Source organism: Pholcus phalangioides, unplaced genomic scaffold (genome assembly GCF_987345545.1).
Source record: "Pholcus phalangioides strain wild (caught in Gottingen) unplaced genomic scaffold, Ppha-v1.0 ptg000015l_1, whole genome shotgun sequence".
Classification (NCBI taxonomy): domain Eukaryota; kingdom Metazoa; phylum Arthropoda; class Arachnida; order Araneae; family Pholcidae; genus Pholcus; species Pholcus phalangioides.
In genome coordinates, this window is record NW_028301608.1 from 110,626,066 (window position 1) to 110,647,871 (window position 21,806).

General features: G+C 37.8%; 1 protein-coding gene across 2 annotated transcripts in view; it reads left to right on the forward strand.

The window, feature by feature from the left end:
* The first annotated feature begins 12,015 nt into the window (after positions 1–12,015).
* The window catches only part of LOC149077577 (cytoplasmic polyadenylation element-binding protein 2-like), a 177,893-nt gene continuing 168,102 nt past the window's right edge, over positions 12,016–21,806 (forward strand). For both annotated transcript variants that reach the window (XM_089245146.1, XM_089245147.1), the window contains exon 1: positions 12,016–13,093. In XM_089245146.1, the coding sequence (XP_089101272.1) occupies positions 12,155–13,093 (939 nt within the window). In that variant the 5' untranslated portion in view covers positions 12,016–12,154. The remainder of the gene's footprint in view (positions 13,094–21,806) is intronic.

Genomic DNA, 21,806 nt, shown 5'->3' on the forward strand with positions numbered 1-21,806 from the left:
CGATTTACCGAGCACAAATTTGGATTCCTTGTTCTGACAAATGCCTCTTTCAGCCAACACCATAGGTAGAAGAATCTTTCATTTTGGTCAGATGTCCCAAAGTCAGATGACGGCATTCAAAAGAAGAATACTAAAAAGTCCGATGAACTTCTCGCGCATTCAAAATTTGATTCAATTTTTAGACAGTAACCTATATTTGCTGCACGACAAGAAGGGTGGACTACGGAAGAAGCAGGATGAATTTCAGCCTTCCAGACCAGTAAAGCTGATACCAGGGAGAGTCTACAACTTGCGGCCACGTAGGGGTACTGGAAATTCACGAAACTGATACGTCGTTGAACGGCGAACTTTATTGGAGAAACTAGAAACACTTAACATGTTAACGTGGTGAATCAATGCCACCCATAATCCAGCTGGCCAGCCGATGTAGCTTCGGGAGTGGTGAAAATCTCCTAATTGCCCAGGAGAATTAAGACGTAGGATGCTTATGGAACAGGAATGTGTGCCTAGAATGAGCTGAAACATCTGGGTGTCCGAACATTGGCTGACTTGGACACTTGGACCAGGACATGTGATGCAAACATGACATCGATTCGTCAATGTACTGCCTACACGACTAGTGACATCCAACGAACGCGGACGGACCGCCACCAACGGAATTTGATTATCGAGTCCGGACGTGCAAAGGACGCTATAATATCAATTTAGATTTCGATTCTTAGATCATGATTTATCATAATTATTCCGTTGATTTATACTCCTGTAATTGGACTTGTTATTCTGTTATACAAATTTATATAGATATATATACATATAAACATTTAATAAAATTCCGGATGCACCCATCTTTCGGAAACGCTTTGATATCTCCTTGAGATGGGAAGCGGGGTGCGTCCTGTCCTTCAATGTTCAATGCCCATTTCTGTATACCTGTATCTGTTTTTTATACCAGAGTAAAGTTTCTCGCGGAGCCCTTGATAGTTATAAGGTCGGTACGCGGAACCCTTGATGATAATGAGGCTGTTCTACAGAACTCAAGCGTGTCCCTACTACTTCCTCAAAAAAATCATGGCCCCAAGGCAAAATGAAAGAGGGCCTGGGCAGCACCTCTTAATTTACATATTTATTCCCATAAATCATTGCACCAGATCTTATCGTGGAAGCTTCTATTCCATGCAGGACTGATGTCCTTGCATAGCCCCCCCCCCCAAAAAAAGAGTGAGTCGACTAGGGCTCCTGCCCGGGGCCCGACATAATTCTTATCAGATGTGATGATATTTTTGTTTTTCACACTACAAATTCATATTGAAGGAGTTTCATGAAGAGTTGGAACTACTGCTACTAAACCACACATGTGCCTCTTCCATATTCCTCTGCGGAACTTCTAACGAATTGGTACATGTTTGAACGTGCGTGTCCGTGTTGTGAAGCTTGTTTCTGTGTAATGATTATTATAGTGCCGCTATCTACCACATATTTTTCGAACTATGAGTGAAGTGTAATGTTTTTGATGACTTTACCGTTGTAAGCCTGTTGCTCTCTGCGGCGAGACTTTTTAATGGGGAGATCGACTTGCATTCACCCCTCGAAGTTGGGAACCACAGAAAACGAACTTCAGCCGACCACCACTTTGGTGACGGTGGGGTTTGAAAATGGGACCTCGCGATGCGAGTCCGTCACTATGGCCACTCGACCACCACAGCGGTGAAGAGTTTGACCTCGGGGTCCACCAAAGATCTCAGCTTAGGGCCCTACTGCGGGATGGGGGGGGGCCATGGGTCTGCGTGACGTGCCCGATTGAACTCATGGTTGGGATTCACGAGGATGGAGCCCCATCACCCTATTGGGAGGCATATTCACGGATCGAGAGCTTTAATTATAACCCTCACCAGAAGAAAGCCCCCCGCACAAGAACTCTGGCATATGGCTTTAACTGCAATAATCATGATGCGAATCACTGTGAATCATAGGGTGTTCATCTGAGTTGTCGGTGAATATCTCCTGAGTAAGAAATCAAACATCTATCCTCAATGGTTAAGGTGAGCACTATGACACCTACAAGGGTAGGGCTCTATCACGGGGGCTCGGGACAAACCTCGTTGTTTTTCTTTTTTTTACACTATAAATTCACTATAGAGGAGACCCCCACCAAAGATCTCAGTGTTGTGGGGGGGGGGGGGGTTGAACACCGAGATGCTCGCAATAAAAAGGAAAAATGTTATTACATGAAATGTGCCCTTTAATTTTTTTTAACAGACAGGGGGGGGGGGGCACATTGCCTTTTATTACACCAACACAGGCCTGTTTTTTTGCGCACAGAATTTCGATATCTATGCGGAATGATAAAATAATACGCTGCCTTATACAATATAGGGATTTTTTTTTCTGCGCAGCAAAAAAAAAAAACCTCTGTGTACATGGAAGCATTCTCAGACTCGAAACGGCCATATTTTGTACACTTATTTACCATGAAAAAATTACGCCTCTCTTATGGGCACTTTTGTCCATAATAAATGGGTAAAATGAAATTTCATCAGCAAAAATATGCCTTCTAGAAAATATTGAAAACAATTATACAGTACAGTATTGCATTTACATTTGAGAAATGCATCAATGAGCTAAAACCCCTTCCATCACCTATCAAATAAAACTGTCACAATTCTTCGATTGAAATTAGTAACTGGATTTTGACTAATGTACCGCGTGAAAAAAACAATATGACATGATATTAGGGGCCATTCAAGTATTACGTCAGCATCGATGGGAGGGTTTCCAATTTGCTGACTTTTGATGACAAGTGGATGGGGGTTCGGATAATGCTTACGTCATCAACCACCCTTTATGAAAATATGAAATATTTTAATGGCATATGTTACTCGGTTCGCCAAAAACGAGAAAAAGCTTTCGATAGTTTGTGGGTACTTGAAGTAACATCCCTCCCCATGTTGATAAGTCTCCTACAGAGCCACTTTAGTGATCTCAAAATTTTCGCGGATCCAAGTGATCTGGAAATGTGTCCGGGCCGCTTAAGTGCTCTGGAACTGTGCCACGAACCACTCAAGTGATCCGTAATTATATGCCGCGGATCACTTTAATAATCTGAGAATGTGGTGGGTAACTTGAGTGATGTAGAACCGCACTGGGGCCACTTAAGTGCTCTAAAACTACGTCACATGTCACTCAAGGGAATCTCTAAATGTGTCACGGATCGCTTAAGTGTTCTGGAACTGTGTCGTTAAAGTGATCTGAAAATGTGCCACGGGACACTTAAGCGATCTGAAAATGTGCCGCTTGGTTCATTATTACAAAATTAGGTTTGAGGAGGGCAGGCCGCATCAGATGACCCCCAGGGCCATATTTGGTCCGCGGGTTTTTATGTGATTTATCATCATATGGCTTAGAAGGACGGTCGCAATGAATTATTATTAAAGATAAATTTTGAGTTCATAGCCTTCAAATAGCATAGAAATTAACAGAAATTGATTATAATAACATATAAAGGTATCTTCTTCCAAAATTTCAATATTTAAAAAAAATTATTTTTTTGCATTATTTTTTTGCATAAACAAAGTAAAAACGATGGGATTTTTCTCTTCCCTTGTTTATTATTATTATCATTATTTTCATTTGGGGAGGGGGGGGGGCGAGCATTTATCAGCTTCCGCAATCGGAAAAAAATATTCATCTTGAAAATAGGTTGCAATTTTTCTAGGTTTAGTGACTTCCACTGTGGCAGTTATAATCCGGATTAGGAAAATTTTATGAATCGCTTGAAAGGTCAAAGAAAATAAACCAGACAGGTTCCGAAGAGAAAAAAAGATGGATGGAAAGATTGGAAAAAAAAAAGTGTTTGAAGAGAGTAAGTGGGTGAAGAAAAAAGTGAAGAAGTAAATTCATAAATTTCCAGACAAAACATCGACGGACACTTCTTTTTATTTTTCACATTGTGAATTAATTGGGTTGAAAAGCAATTTTCCTGGTCTCCTGACCAGTTTTTCGTAAATTTTAGAACGGGAAATCACGTCAAAAATTTCCGTAAAGGGGAAGCAAGGAATTCTCGATCAAAAATTATCCATGAGAGTGGTTGACAGCCGGTGTGGGTCCAGACGGGACAATGAAACGATCAGTCCCGTACAAACAAAAAATGTAGGTAAAGAATGGTTCCATATCATTACATACGGAAAGTATAGTCATTACCCTCCGCTCGACTGACGAGTCTCCAAGCAAAACGTCGGAGATTAATCTTAGTTGCAAAATTTTGGTCCATTACAAATTAACTGGGAAATCGATTTGAGAAGTAGGAGGAGTCTCACTCCTGAACGTGGGAGGCAGAGCCGTGACTAGATGCATGGTCAGACGGGATTAAGACGCCTTCATATACATGTATTAAGGAGTTCTAGTCGGGATTACCATGCATTTTGGCAACTCCGATTTATGTTGAAGGAGGGGTGAATTCAGCGTCTTCTCTGTCCAGCACCCGGAGCACCATCAAACTCACCTGCTCCCCCCCCCCCCTCCCGGGCTACAACTTGCAGCTAATGCTTGGTTGGTTGGGGCAAGGACGCATCCTGGTGCCCCCTTGCAATGTCGAACAAGAGGTTAAAGGATGAAATTTGCGCCCCCCTGGTCCGTCACCCGGGGAACCTGACCCGTCTGCCCCCTTCCAGTTGCTGCCCTGGTTGTATAACATGGGAATTCTAATAAGAATATATGGTCCTGTGGGGGGGGGGGGGTGCGTGCATGGGCGAAAAAAGGTTGAGAAGCTCTGCTGTAAAGTTCTGTGCTGTGATACATCAAATAATGTATTTATTTTTATCTATATTTTTTCTCGTTTCGTTTCATTAATTCACTATCGTATCAAGTCTTTATTGAACCAATTTATTTACATACTAGTCAGATTTCATATTTATCGCTTCAGTGGTTTCTGCTTGGCGATGATTTCTCCATATATGAAATTTGAACTATCTTATGACTCCTTTAGGGTTCGATTTTTTGAAAATCCCTGCTTAGTGAGAACAAAACTATTGACCGAATTCCACATTTACAGTGATAATTGTTTGGGCTCGGCGTGATTTCTCCATATAACTTTCAATCCTCTCTCCTCGTTTGACCCCTTTATAGTTTAATTTTGAAAACCTCTTCTTGGTGATTGCTTACATTATAAAATAAAACTACAGACCGATGACGACCACAGATAGATGACGCCTACATTTCCAAACCAACTTAATCGGTAGAAAATTTCTATATGGCGATATGACGAGACTCGAACTAGTACGTAAGAGGGGAAGGGCTGTGTTGCATTGTATTTATTATTCATCAGTTATTGGGGGGCAGACAGAAGTAGCCTCAGCCCCCCATGTTCCGGCGATTATGTTTCTATCTAGTATAACAACCTACGAAGACCATTCAATTCAATACATCGTCCAAACTCACTTCTGCTCCCACCTCCTTTACGCAAAGAAATTCACAAAATACATGTTTTTGGTTAGTGAGAGATCAAAAGAATGACTTGGAGTGTGAGGGGAGCAGGTCAGTGAGCGACCAAAATAGTGACACGTGTGTGTGTGGGCATAGGGGTGATCAGGAAAAGTATATAAGGTATAACCTAACTCTGTTGCAGGGTTGCAACTAGATGCAGTATAATTTGGTTTATTCGAATTTTGAATAATTCGAACTTTTTTATGAACTCCCATTGAGTTTTCTATTTAATTAAATGTTGAACCTTCTTGTTTAATTCCAACCTTTTTTTCGAATTTTTTGGGTAATTCTAAGTTGAAGGGGAAAAAATCGTGGTTTTTGTATGAGCAAATTTGGTTTGGAAAAATTCTACAAGTAGTCAGACTGCTTTTCTCGATCAAGTTGTTAAACAAATTTTTTAACATTAGTGAAAGTTTGAAAAAACTTTTCAGCTGGAGTGCACACAAACACACACACATCGAGACAGTGTACCACTTGATACTCATTATGTTTTTTCAACCTATAATGTCAAGGTGTAACATTCAAAATTTGAATCTTTTTGCTGTCATTAAGAGTATGGAAAGTATCGGAAAGTTCAGACTTTTTTAAGTGATGCATTAATGAAAACATACAGTAGAACTTGGTTAATTTGCATTTTGGATAATTCGAATTTTTACGAACTCTCATTGAGTTTATATCTAATTTAATGTTAAAATTTCTCGTTTAATTCGAATTTTTTGGATAATTCGAAATTGGAGGAAAAACAAATTATATGATTTTTGTATGGGCAAGTTTAGTTTGGAAAAATTCTACAAGAGCTCTTGCAGTTAGCTTTTCTCGATCAAGTTGTTAATAAATCTTCGAAGACAAATGAAAGCTCGAATATTCTGGTTTTTTCCTATTCTTTCTTCTTTTTTTTTGATAATTTAATGTCCATTTTAACTTTATTCAGTTGGAGTGCACACATCAATAATGTGTACCACTTCATACCGATTATGTTTTTCAACTTCCGGATCAGGTTGTGTCATTCAAAATCAGAATTTTTTGCCGTTATTAAGAGCAGGGAAAATATCGAAAACTTCAGATTGTGTGCGTAATACGTTAATGAAAGTAGTATACGGGGTGATTATAAAAAAACTATCCCGACATATGGGCCCCTAACTATCATACCATTCACAGAAACTGAATGAAATTTTGGCATAAGGTATTTTGAGGTATGCGCTCAAGAATGATATGGAAAACAACAGTGTCACTCTAACAGTTACGGTTACAGTGAGAAAATTTCGAAAATATCAAATGGCAACACCAAGTTTTTTGTATTGGAATGCAATCTCCATACTGAAAAACACTAAATAGCGTTGAAATGGCACCTGTAGCACGAAAATCCCCGGAGCTAGGCAAGGAAAAAGTAAAAAGGACTTTGCCGTGCACCAGAGCATTAATGTTCGTTTCATTCGTCACACCGTTTCTTCAGCTGAGATTCCAGCCTGATTAGTCCTCCACAAGGTCATATGGAAAATTTGTGAAACACAATAAAATGCTTTATTTTATGCTGCTTCTCTGTCCTTATTGGTTGTCCTCACTTTTAGCCTATCTACCGCCGGTGATTTCCATGCTACAGTTGCCGTTCGAACGCTATTTAGGGTTTTTCACAATGAAGATCACATTCCAATACAAAAAACTTGGTGTTGCCATTTGATATTTTCGAAATTTTCTCACTGTAACCGTAACTGTTAGAGTGACACTGTTGGTTTCCATATCATTCTTGAGCGCATACATCAAAATACCTTATGCCAAAATTTCATTCAGTTTCTGTGAATGGTATGATAGTTAGGGGCCCATATGTCGGGATAGTTTTTTTATAATCACCCTGTATTTCCTTGACAATATAAGAATGATAAGCAAACTTTGGGAAACAGTTTCCGTGAATTAGGTTTGGACCATGCTCACGAAATTCTGCACTGATGTTGATTCCAGAACAGTGGAATAACGTAGTGATTAAGGTTAATTATTATAATTGTAAATTATTAAAATTTGGGAAACATCCGTAACTGATGATCAAATTTTAATAATGGATAATTATTATCCTATGTGAATATTGATGATTAAGTTGCACAATTCGTGGTCATTTTATGGATGCAGGATAGATTAATTGGATAATTCGAATTTCGGGTAATTCGCACTTCCCTGTGACTTTTGGACTTCGAATTAACCAAGTTCGACTGTACTTTGCCAGCCATGGCAAGCACGTGTTTTGGCTGCTCCGTGTAATGTAGAAGAAGTAGTTAAAGGGTGATTTGGTGACCCCATCTGGTCCAGCACCCGAGGCATCAGACTTGCCTTCTCCCCCCCCCCCCCCCCCCAGGTTGCTGCTCTGCTCTTTTGGTCACTCCTATGCTCGAGAGAGTATGTGAGGGATGGGAGTTACCAAGAGAGTGCGTAAAGCATGGGAGTTACCAAGAGAGTGCGTAAAGCATGGGAGTTACCAAGAGAGTGCGTAAAGCATGGGAGTTACCAAGAGAGTGCGTAAAGCATGGGAGTTACCAAGAGAGTGCGTAAAGCATGGGAGTTACCAAGAGAGTGCGTAAAGCATGGGAGTTACCAAGAGAGTGCGTAAAGCATGGGAGTTACCAAGAGAGTGCGTAAAGCATGGGAGTTACCAAGAGAGTGCGTAAAGCATTGGAGTGATCAAAAGAGCATGTAAATCATGGAAGTGAGCTAGAGAGCGAGGGACCGTGTCAGCTGACGACAAAAAGAGTGACCAAGAAAATGTACAAGCATGCGAGTGACCAATAGAGTGACTTAGAGACAGAAGTATATTGACCGGGGCGGCAAATTTGAGGAATGACTGGGCAAGAAAATTATACAGTAATACCTGTCTTTAACGGAACCTGTACTAAGCGGAAACCTGTCTTCAACCTAATAAAAACGTGGTCCCGTGATTTCAATGAAAAAATACTATTAAAAAACCTGGATTAAATGGAACCTGTCTAACGCGGAAACGGAAAAATATTGTACCCTGTAACGGAAAATTTCCCAAAAACACTTTGACTGTGTTTAGCGACCAATAGACCAAATGATCATACAATATGTTAAAGCGCTCCACCGAAATGTTTTGCGCAATCTTTGTGCTTACAAATGTGAGTTCTACATCATCCATCCTTAGATTAGCAAAAACCATATCCGTATATGTATCCGTATGATGTGGTTTTGATAAGCCATATGTAGTAAAGCAGTTGCTGTCTAAAATTGCAACAAAATTTTTCGGAAAAGCAGGCCAACGGGAGAAATCAGTCTAACGGTTGAATTTCCAAATGATATGCAAGACATAAAATTTTATGCAAGCTGTGCGCATTCCGTGATCGCAAGGCCGGAATTTAATTGGAGACAAAGGGGGAGGGGGCAACTGCCCTGGTGGCAAAATTTAGGGAGGTGACAAATTTTAGGTGGGAACAAAAACACCGTTATAAGATAATCGAATTTTACAGTGGTAAGGGTGGCAAATTTTCTTTTGTTCTATGTTCTTTTCCCTCACATAATTCTTGGTTACAGCCCTGATACTGTCATAAACATAGACCAGCGGCTCTCAACCTTTTTTGACTCGCGCGCGCGGAGCCCTTTCAAGTAAAAAAATTCTATGTAAGCCAATTTTTTAATTATTTATCAAAGTTACTGATTTATTTTTACTATTTAAAAATGTTTAAAACTATTTTTTTAAATTTTAGTTTTTTTTAATTTTCTTCGAGCGGCCGCGGAGCCCCTGGAGAGTTCACAAGGAGCCCCAAGGGCTCCGCGAAGCACCGGTTAAGGACCGAAGACATAGACGATAATGTTCGAACTGAACCTGGCACGACAGGTATTGATATAATTGAAAATTTTTGAGGAAATTAAAAATAACGTAAATGTCGTTATATTTTAGAAGAAAAACCAATGTAGGTTTCGGAATTTTATACAGATGCTATCAAAACCTAAACACAGTATTTAGTAATTATAGACTAGTTATTTATCTATTTTTGAATTATTTACTTTATTTTCAATTAATTAATTTTAATTTTATTTTATTCACACACGAATGACATAACTTTACGCATTATATCAATTGAACCTTTATTAAGCGAAAATCTGTGTTCAACGGAAAAAAATCTCGGTCCCTCGTGATTCCGTTGAAGACAGGTTTTACTGTACTAGAATGAGGATAGGGTAGTGCCGGCTTAACGCATGGGCCCACCCGGGCACGGCTTGGGGGCCTCAAGAGAAGAGGCCCCCCCCCCCCAAAAAAAAATTAGATCTGGTTGAAATTCTCTAGAATTAACCAGGTGGGGCGCCTCAGATAAATCACTTGGTCCGAGGGCCCATGATGCTCTTAAGACGGCCCCGGTGATAGGGTGGTAAAATTTATGTAGCCCACAGGCCGAAAAACCATAAATCCGCTTCTGGAACTGCCGTCTAGAATTGTATGATGTTTGATGGAAATGCTTTAATCATGTTATTTGAAATACCATCAAAGCCTGGAGCTTTGTTTTTTTGCAGTGTTTTAATAATGTTTGTTATTTCCACATCATTAGTGAGATAAAGTGCAGAAAATTGCTCTGTCCTGTTAGATGCAAAATAATTCGCCACACGTTTATCAACTGTTTCAATTTGTCGAATCAGTGTATTATCGTTGGGTGAGAATTGCTCCTCTAGCGAGTCAGCGAAAATCTCGGCCCTATTTTTATCCGCAACTGCTAACCCGTTTGGGCCATGTATGGCACCCATGGGGGAGCATACCTTGTACAATGACCCATCCTCACAGATTGATTCAGTATATATCTTTCATATCTATATATCATTTACAAATTTTTTTATTTCTCTGGAGATTGTTTTCTTTAGTACTCTGTATCTGACATAATTTATTCCATCTCTACAGTGTTGCCATTGTCTTCTGGCTCTATTCTTCTCCTTAATTTTTTTTTTAACCAAGCCGGAAGGGCTAAAGGGTTATTTTGAGATCTAACCTTGGATGAGTTGTTGGCAGCCTCCATAACCTGTTCAGTAAAAATGTTCAGTACATTTTCTATGTCAGTGGGCGTGTCACCCATTAATTCTGGTGTAGGAATTTTTACTTAAAAATTTCCCAATTGTAATTTTTTTCGGTTTAGCACCTGTTGGAATAAAAAAAAATTCGGATTCTGGGACCCCAATCGACTGTACTGTAACTGCAAGACCAGTCGTGGCCTAAGCTCTGTCTCATGAGGCATATAAGCATTTTACACCAAGGGGTTGGACCACGCTGGTGAGAAGACCCCAATTGACTGATCATTTCATTGTCATTGTCAAAAAAATTTATTGTCATGAAAATCGGATCATGGTCTGATGAAAGAATGTGTTTAACCACAATGGACATTGGAACCAAAAGATTTTTTTGTTAATGCAGTGTCCAATGTATCTGAAACTCCATTTGAACGTTCAGGATGATAGGTAAGAGTAACAGTGCCATATGGTGCAATATTTTTCCTCCCGCAATAACCTTCAAGATGTTTTCCATGATGTTTTGCTGTTCCATAATTTGGATTTGCAATTTAAGTCACCAGCAAGTAAAGCAGGAGGTCTACAATTAAAGAAATTGTCAAACGGTGGAAAATCCAGTGGATTGTTCGGGAGGCCTGTAAAAAAACGGCTCCGAGTCTTGATTTTTTTCCTGTTTTGTGTATGTATGTCCACCACCAACAGCTCAACATTTCTAGAATTTTGTATATCCACTATCTTGTAGGCGAGATATTTTTTAATAATTATTGCAATCCCTCTCCCTCTATTAAACAGCCTATCCTTGCGAATAACATCAAAATTTGCAATTTTAAATGAATTAAATGGCTTCACAGCCATGTTTTTTTAAATTAAAGCTGCATCCAGATATTTTATTCTCTATCATAGGCGTACGAAGAATTTTCTCGAGGGGGGTTCAATTTTTTTTTTCTTCTTAAAGGGGGGGGGGATTACGTTTTTTCCTGCAAAATAACACTACAATCTTTTCTTGGGGGAGGGGAGTTTGAACCCCAAAAGCTCCCCTTTACGTAAAAGCCAATGTTCTCTACTATTACTTTTCTTAATTCAGTAAGAGAATTTGGGGCATTTTGCCTGTTGTGGCGTTGTATTTGTGTTTGTATAAAGATCATTATATGCACTCCTGGCATTCCATGGATTTTTCAGTTGTGTGATGGTGTTATTCGCCATGTTTTTGTGATTCTCGGCTCTTTTTGTTTGGCCGAAACCAAGGATGGTTCGAGAGAGAAAACTGCCGTATTCTGCGTGATGTGGTTTTTTTCCTTGTCAGAAATTAGCGACTTAAACGTAATCAAAAATTTTTGTTTAAAAAAGAAGGGGAAAGGGGAAGAGGAAATGGTTTTGCTTTCAGAAAACTGGAAGAAGAAAATACCGTTATTTTGATGCGTGGGTGAGGAGCAGACGACATCTGAAGTGAAATGTGATTAGTTTCTGAGTCGTGAGATGGCGCTCCTGACTTGTCGTCTGCAAACGGTTTCTAGCGTCTGGTGCAGTGCGCTTCGGGGCTAACGGGAATATAGTAAATGCAGAGGAGAGAGAATCCGTGCGGAGAGAAGAGAAAGAGGTAGAGACGACGTGGAAGGTCACCAACAGCAGCTGGCTTTCGTCGACGCAAAACATCAATCTTTTTTATCGGGGAGTTAGCTGCGCATTGATGGGGGATTTCAATTTCAACATTAATTCTAGTGTAGCAGCATTATCTCCCGCCGATTACCAGCCAAACACCAAGAGCAGTTCGTTATTTTTCGCCCCGGAGCCGGTTACCCATACGATGCAAGATGACCTGCTACTCGAGAACAAACCGCAGCAGCAGGCTACAGATACCGAAAACGCTACGACGACGGCGACGACCAGCGCGACGAACGGCGATCAAACACCGCAGGATTATGCCGCAAGAAGCAAAAACAACGAAGACACAGCTTCGGATGTCAGTTCCCAGACCGAACAGCTCGAAACTGCTCCTACGAATGCCACCAGTCCTCCTCTTCCACCAGTCGGCGGCTACCCGGAACCTCCGCATCTCAACATCACTTCGACGGCACCGAGTTTTTGGTCGACTATCGGAGCGGACGATGCTTTCGTACAGGGGATACCGGCGGCCATGAACGGGACCTTGTCTTTTCCAAGCTTCGCACCGTCGCCGAATCCCCTTTTGAGTTCGAACTTGGGACCGCAGATCAGTTTACCTCAGCATATGCCCCAGAGGAGAGCCATCACGGGCGCTCACAATTTCTCGCAGAGCAGACACCAGAGGCAACCCAACATATTCAAGTCTTATGCCAGCTGGAGCACCCCGCATCAAACGACATGGTCGGCACCCCAGACACCCACTGCATTCTCGGCCTGGAACACCGCTAATTTAGCTAACCACAAGAGGACCGTTCCAAACATCAGCCCTTTGTCTACCATGAAAAAGATTTCGTCAGGAGTCGGTCAACACTCGATGGCTATTTCACCGTCCAAATTTCGCAGAAGCACATCAATGCCAGTTGGTAAACCCTTCCCACATATCCTTGGAGCTAATACAAACTACGATATGACCACGAGCTGTGAAGAAGGTCTTCGGGATAGCACCATGATGTTACCGTTCCAGGTATGTTAGATCATTTAACTATTTTTTTTTATTTGAGCTGTGTCAAGGTGTCCCTCCCCATATTTCAGAACCAGGCCCCTAGATCATGCCCCCCCCCCCGCAAAGGTGAGGTTCATTCCGGGGGCTCCAGACGATTATTGTCAGTTTTTGTTTTTTCATGCTGTAAATTTACTATATAGCTATATAGAGACCAGCAAGGTGTCTCGCCGAATAGAAAGACAGCCCAGGGGCAGGGGAAAGCTGGGATCTTTTTCGCGCCCCCCCCCCCAGTCAGACTTCCACGGGCCCTTCCATAGTTAATTTGTAGTGTGAAAAAACAAATTGTGAGACTTGTCCTGGGCCCTAAGGCCAGAGGCCCAGTTAAATGTAACTCCAAACAAAAAGACTTCCTAGAGGCCCAGTTTCAAGATGTCTGGAACAGGACCATCTTAGCAGCATCATGGGCCCCCTGGCAAAGTGATGTTTTGGGGGTCCCCCTACTTGGATGGAAATGTCAGCCTACCAATTTATAGGTACCCTAAATTTTATATGTTTATTATAAAAATTTCTAGGGCGGAACGTGTTGTGTGTGTGTATATTTGTGGCTTTGTGTATATATGTTCTCAGAGTTGTGCTTGTTTTGTGTTCTTGTTGGTGCTGCCACCTGCACCATATTTTGAAGTAATGGTGGTAGATGGTAGCTTGAATTTTCATGTTATGTAAATATTATGTTGGAGGTCTGCCTGCTCTCTGCAGACAGACTTTTGAAATGGGAGACAGACTTGAATTCGTGACTGGAAGTGGTAGGCCTATACTATAAGCCAGATCTGGTTTGGGATCTTTTGAGGTTCACTTGGCCAGTTATTGACGTGCCTTTATATAGTAGATAAAGAAATGATAAGACTCATCCTGGTTATCCAAAGTTATACAGCCTTGGCAGCTTTCCACTGGTTGCGGCCATGGTGTGCGTGTATGTATCTTGCATGAATATTCTAACATAAGCTATGTATAAGCAGGGCAGCAACTAGATACTTGGTCAGCTGGGACAAGTTCGCATTTCGATACCCTTTGTAATTTGGAAGGAGAGGTTAAAGGGTGAAATTTTTGCCCCCTCAGGTTTGTGGTGCCTGGGACACTAAACCCGCCTGTGTGTTCCCAAGTTGCGGCCCTGTGATTAAGTTCTGTATATATATATATATATATAGGCCGAAACAGTCAATCCCTCTTATAACATTAAAAAAAAACTGTCATGAAAAAATGTTGCTAGCGGGAAAATGTTTTAAACAGGAAATCTTGATGAGTATTACTAAGAGTTGATAATATGAAAATAAGTCATACTAAGCTGGGAAACATTATAAGCAGGATTCACTATAAATGTTTCATGACGAATTCTGATCATATCAAGCTATATCAAACGGGCAAGCATTTGATTATAAATTTAAAAATCTACTGAGATTTCATCATTCATATCAATTATGTAGTGATTTGCGAAGTATAAAATTTTTTGTGAGATTACAAACTCAAATGATGTTCAATGATGGTTGAAACTTTTATTTTAGCTCAATTGAATCATTTCTTCGTTTCAATAATTGTTTTTTCCTAATCAAATCCTACCTCCATGCATCATATGCTTATCTGACCCTTAAAATGTATCTATCCCCTCCCCTCCCATAAACAATCAATGTGATGTTGTAATTCTCTGTGATTATAAATGAAAAATCTATACTTAGATTTATTTCCATCTATTTTGTATGATTTGCAAAGCCAAAAAAAAAATTTGAAACCCAATTGCAGTACAATGAATGTTGAAATTTTTGTTCTACAGCTGGATCAAATCACTACTAATCTCATTAGTTTTTTTTCTAATTCAATCTTACTTCCATGTTTATCTAACCCTTAATCTGTATCTATCATCTCAAGTGATCAATATGATATTCTGTGTTAATGAAAATAAATTTTCAAATAAAAAATAATAATCGATGCAACTTCTTGAAGAGCATAATATACTGTAACTCGCTTTGAAATAATGATCCCTAAATAGAAAATTTTTTCCACTCCTTTTCTTTTTGGGGGAAAAAACCCCACTAAAACCTATGCTACACTGAAAAATCAAGATTGAATTTTTTGCACTGTTAAAATGTTAAAATACACTGTTTTCAAGACAGTGGAATTTATATGTAACAATTTTCAAGGATTGGATAAAATTATTGTAAAAAATGGAATCTGATGAATTTATGTTATTACTAAAGCAGGGACGTGTTTTAAACCTGTAAATGCTTGTCTTGGGCTTAATATAGAAGATTTGTGATTTCTTCATTAATTCTGGGGGAGAATTAATAACTACTCATATCCATGCTACAAATTACTGTGGGTGTTTTCACCTCGGCTCTGATGCCACTGCTCAATAAGAAATCTCCACAGAGAGAGAGAAAGTAATGCAGTTTAACATAAGATTATCATTATAGATGGTGTCATTATATGGAAGCTTCAGTGTCATTATAATATGGCAATAACAGAATAACAATATAAAGAAGCTATATCATGGTTGCTGATGTTCACTTTGTCTTTTTTATTATTCTTTCTTTTGTAATTTTTAAATTAATTTATTTAATAATATTTTTTAAAATCTAAAAATACAATATGATAGTAATAATTTTTTTTTATGGATTATGCATACCTACACACTTGCTAAAAATTTCAGTATTATTGTTTTTAACCAAATATCTGGCAGTTTTAGCATAGGGTTATATGATGTCTATAGCCATCATCATCCCCAGATAATTGGTCAATATGTCCTTTGAAAAGATTATGAAAGAAAAGTAATGCTTTATTAACTTATTCTGTACTTGACAAATTGAAAAAAATCAGGCGCCAGCCAAATTTCTTTGGGGAGCCAAGTAAGGTTTTTCCTTCCAAGCGATATAGTCCTAAAAAATGTTATTTTTTCATCTTTTTCAAGTTTAATGATGCTAGAACAAAGAGATATGAAGTCGGAACATTTTGTGCTATCTTTAGACTCCAATTTAGCAATCTCGTATAGAACATTTTGGTCAGCAATACGATTTTCTAGTCACCATGGTGACCTGGCACTTGTCAAGCCCTAGTGTACACATAATTAAAATATATGAATATGTGATCTATTAAAATCTTTAATAAAACATATACATATATTTACAGATATGTAGCTATGCATATGTATGTTATAGTGTACATAAATTAGGCCTATAGATTGATGAAAAGAACTTCCTGTTGAATTGGAAAATATTGATAGATTGTAGCATCAGTATATCTGGAATATATATGATCAACCTACTACAGTTTGTAGATAAATTTTAATAGTGCATATGAATTGAATTGAAATGAGGAAAATTTAAAAGAAGATTGGTTTAACATGGCAATAATAAAAAATAGAAGTATTAGGAAAAAAAGATAACAGATTTGTGTATTGGAAACATATGTTAATGTTACTTACTGTACAAAATGAGTATCTATCGAGTTTCTAAGTGTTTATATAGGTTGTGTTGGTCTATTGCTTGATAAACCCAAAAAACAATTAGACACACTTAGTCAAATTTATTTTTTCCCTGAGTGAAATGATCTAATATATGTACTTATATTTTTTGCATTCTCTGGGACTTGTAACCCCTTTCCTTGTTGGTAGACATGCTCACGTAAATTCCAAATTTATATATGTATTTTTGTTCTCAGACTACAATCATGGGCTCTAACAAGGATGGAGATGTCCTGGGCCGATTCTTTCTATACCATAAATTCCATATAGTATTGGTATGATCCTATCATAGGAAGATCCTATCCTAGGGCCTCTGCTGAGGGATGTGGGGATCATGTGTGTGTGACTCCATTTAAATAATCGCAGATACAACATTTCAAATGCTAGTACCATTTTTTCAGTCTATGGTGACCTGGAACCAGAGATTTCGCTTGGCCAGTGTTAGTTCTATCTCAAGTATGAACACATCTATCAAATGCAATAATATTTCTATTCAAGTCAAATGTATATTTTGAAGGTTCATATTTTGATGAATATGCATTATGATGGACTATGGTAAATTTGATGCATTATCTATGATGACACACCTTGTTCTTTTTTCTACTTGAAATGGTTGAGCTAATTCTGAGGACTCATTCTACTGATGAGTATCAAAGAATTTTCTAGTAGAGTAAACTGCTGTAAATTTTAGGTATACATTAAGTAAAGTAAACAATGAACAGCTAATGATGGCACTTGAAAGTGGCAAAAGTTTTAATTTGAAAAGTCTTTAAAATAATGAAGGATGTTCAGGGGCATTCAACTCTTTGTGGATGTGTAACCCTTTATATTATGAAAATTATGAAAAGTAGAAAGAAAAAAATAGTAAATTGAATGAAAGTATAAAAATGCAATGATAATAATAAATAGTTATCATGCAAATTATTGGGTAGGTCATGTCAGTTCTAATTAAAACCAAAATAAAAAAAAAAAGATTGTTTTGAAACAATTAGTTCAAAACAAATTTGACTTGGTACTTTACTGTCAGGATATAAAGGGTTAAAGTGGAAAATTTAATTTTCTGGTCTCACCACCAGGGCTTCAATTCTGTCTACTGAATATATTTAGCTTTCAAATTTTTATCTTTATAGTGCGATCTCCACTCATAGTTGTGTACATACTTCATATTAAACTCTTCAGTCCCAATTTCATAAAAATCATCGGCACGATTATCTCTTTTCTTTTGGATGCAACACTTTATGTATTAGTATGTACCTATACATGATAACATTATGTACAGGAAGTTTTGATAATACTATCACAGATTATTGCTATAATTTCTCTTCATATCTTCATATTCTCATTCATTAAGAATTATAAATTACTGTTAATAGGAAAAAAAAGATCAGTTTTTCTGTTACAATTCCTGCTATTCATTCAACATATTTGTTATCAAAACACTCCTAGTAGTTGTGGTATTGTAATAAGTACCTCTCGAACTGAAACCAAATACAGATGTGAAAGCATTTATTTTCACTGCATAAATTTAAAGATATTTAATCTGCATTATAAACCTTGCATTGTTACTTAGGATAGTTGCACTTTGGTAAAGCCAAATTTTGTGTGTTTGAAATACACATGCATTACTTATGATAAATATTTTTGGGGTCAAAATGTCAATTTAGATAAAAATTGTATTTTTATGATACTATGCAAGTCTTATATCATCAGTCTAAATTTGAAAATATTTGCTCATTAAAAAAAAGTTCACCTTCACACACAACTTCATAATTGAAAATTTGACAGTTCTTTCTTCATAATTATGATTTTTTATCTATTTTAATTTTCCTTCTCATTTTCTAAAAAAATTATTTTCTTTAGCCTATATTTATCTTCAATTCTGAATCAAACATGAACATAAATTGAAAGGAAAGGAAATAATGGCATGATAATAAGGCCTAAGACATAAAAAAAACCATTTTGTGTCATTATTGCTGTTATAATTGATATTAGTACAATTGATTATGATTAATTGTGTTTATGATATTTGTATTTTCTTAATCTTAAAACTATAGAATTCGGAAGACAGTGAAAGGATTTTTTTTTTTCAGTGACAAGAAACAAATGTCTTTCACGTAGTTAACACAATATTTTGATACAACCCTCACAATGTTCCACTATTGCTGTTGAAGCTTTTATGGAATGATCTAAATATGTTTCTTTGAATGAATATTGTTCAGAAGTATTTGAAACTAATACATACAGTTGATCTATTTTTAACTCTTGTTTTTGAAAGGGGATGTGAAATCATTTTAAAACAAAATTATCAAGTTTAACTTATTCTGTTGAGGAGGATTATGTGTAATGCTTTCTTTCCCTTATATCTTGATCGGCCTTTCACAGAAAGTTGTTTTTTATCCATTGTTTTCAGGAGAGAAGTTGTTTCTTTTCGTTTCCCTCGAAAGGGTTCAAAAGAACAAAAATTTGTCGTTCAACGCGTTCCTCATCCTTTTGTCTCATGACGCAAAACAAGGGCTTTTAACCTTTGTTCGAAAGCCTTCCTTGTCAAAGAGAGATAAGCTCACAGAATAAAAGAAACATAAAGAAAGGTTAAGGTGGGTCCTTTACGAGAAATGGACGAACTACCAGCAGCAGCAAAGAGAGCCTACATACGTGTGTGTGTGCACTAAGGCCAGCGCGCACCGAGTGATCGTCGCCAGGGTAACTAGGAATTTACATAGTCTGGAGAAGGCGCAGCAGGGCAGGTGAGTAGTCGCGCGTGAGCCCGGCCACACAGCAAGCCCTACGGTGCTAGTGTGAATCGATCCTGAGACGAGCCCAGCAAAGGTTCAAGACAAAAGCGGGCGAAATCGCTGTCTCTCTCCGGAGAAACATGAAGCTAGCAGCAGGGCCAGTCCCAGCGCTTGCTCCGTAATAAGGAAGCCAGAGCAGAACTAGCTGTAAATCGCTCAGCTGACCCGCAGACGCACGCGCTCACGATAATAATGCTTTTGCTGCTTGCTTGCGTTGTCTGTTGAGACTGCCAGCAGCTGCAGAGAATGATATGTATGCATATGCACCGTTTGAAGGAATAAACATTGGATCGACTAACCGACCGACTTGCTGCTTGTAGGATTTTATTTTATTTTTTATTTCTTTTTCTGTTGGAGGAATAAGCAATCGGATTTTTTCCTGTTGCTGGCTTAAAGCCAATCTTAATCTCTGGCTGGAGAGTGGTGATGGCCTAAATAGTGGGCGCTCGGAGAGGAAAAATTTTAGTTTATCTTTGCTAAGTTACAAAAGGAAAAATTCCCGTGCATATTTCCACTATGATTTTTAAGTGAACTATATTTCCGAATGCAGATGAAAAAATTGCATATCTTTATTGCTTAATCGTTGTGCAGGAAAGGGATTGATTTATTTTCTTGCCTGCCTTTTCTTTTTACTACATTGATTTTCATGTGGGCTAGCCCTAGTTCATTTTTTTCCCTAAAGAATTCATGTATCTCTTTCGGATTTCATGTACAGTATTTCCAACTAGCAACTAAAACCAGCCACCGATATTACGCTGCTCGTAATTCACTGTAATACGAGTCAGTTTTACTTTTTCGATTATGCCCGAAAAATGTATTTCGTATCAATGGTGTTATGGATATTCGTGATTTTTGTTTATTTTTAAAGATCTTTAGTACACATAATATACTTGTTTATATCATTATGTTTTGGAATGAATCTTTTTCGAAACACCTGGTAGAATAGACTCATTTTATTTCAAAAAACGTTAAGATGGAGCTTTAAGAGCTCTGAATAAAATCATCGAATAATTTTTTTGATCATGTAACAATTTATTGGTGTATACACTAAAACAATTAAAATTTAGACATCTATATGATAAAAAAACGAATTTAACTTTGAAGTGTGGGTATCTCACCAGCACGACATACCTGTAATTGATGGAAAGTGAAAGAGCGTTATGCATATTATCATTCTATCAACACGTTAGGATTAAAATCCTTTATTTGTCATTTTCGTTGTTTACAGATTCTAAGAAATCATTTATATTTATGCGTTGATTTTTTAAAATACACTCCACTTTCAAAGTAACGCCAGAAGTTTAGATGATCACAGAGTCATTTTTGTATGAATAATATAACATACAAGATCGACTCTCAATATTACATTGTATATTGATATATTTTTCGGTTTGTTGTGCTATTCAGAAATAATTCAAGTAATTGATGCATTACTTGAGTTTCATTCCATGATAGAAACACCTATACCTAAACTCTTCGTGACTTCAATTAGGGCTGGACAAATCTCCAAAAATTTACATGCCCGGTCGGGCATGTGACTTTGTGCAAGAATCAGTATTTTAATTTCCCGAAAAATACTCCTAAATATTATCGGATTTACTTACTTCATTTTTAAAATCATTTCTCATTGTTAAAAGAACGCGCAAAATAGATTCCTATGATAATTATTCGCATAATATTTTCCAAAAAAAAAAAATCATGAACACACAAACTTTTTAATATAAATCATCGTCTGAATCTGCCTTATCACTATGACTGTTGATACGATGAAATTCAGCAGAGAGTTGCCTAATCTTATTTGCCCTACTGCCACTGTCGGAAACTGTTTTTAGATTTAGGGTCAAATTCATCAATTTTTTTTACTCCATCGATCCTTGATACTCATAAAAATTAGTGCGGTCACATATTGAAAATCCAAGATCAGTCAATTATAATTTTCTGTTGTTGGTATCTGAAGTCGGTAAGTTACTAGCTCATGGAATCAGACTTACTTTCTAGGATTTGATTTGGACAGGTGCGAGCGACGAGATCAGCACCAGGCTGCAAAATATTAAAGGCCGTAAAAATAAAATAGATTAAAATGCATTAACTGTATAAGCCATCGCAATTCCCTAACAAAGTCCTAGCTGGAAATTAAATAAGAATTGCTAGTAGCTCCTAAATAACAATTATTTAGGAAATATCATCAACAAACCTTATTATACAGCATGTCCAGGAAGTCCTTCTTCAAGCTTTTTTCTTCTCAACCGGGTATTGTGAAATATACCTTAAACTGAATAGGATTCAAATAACATGCTCATATGTTATACATATGTCATTTTAAATTACTCACCTCCCCACAAGAAGGTTTCTGAACATGCGGCTATTTATATGCCATAAAAAACCCATATTTTTCTTATTACGCACCTATACACCGAGTCGTGAAATGACT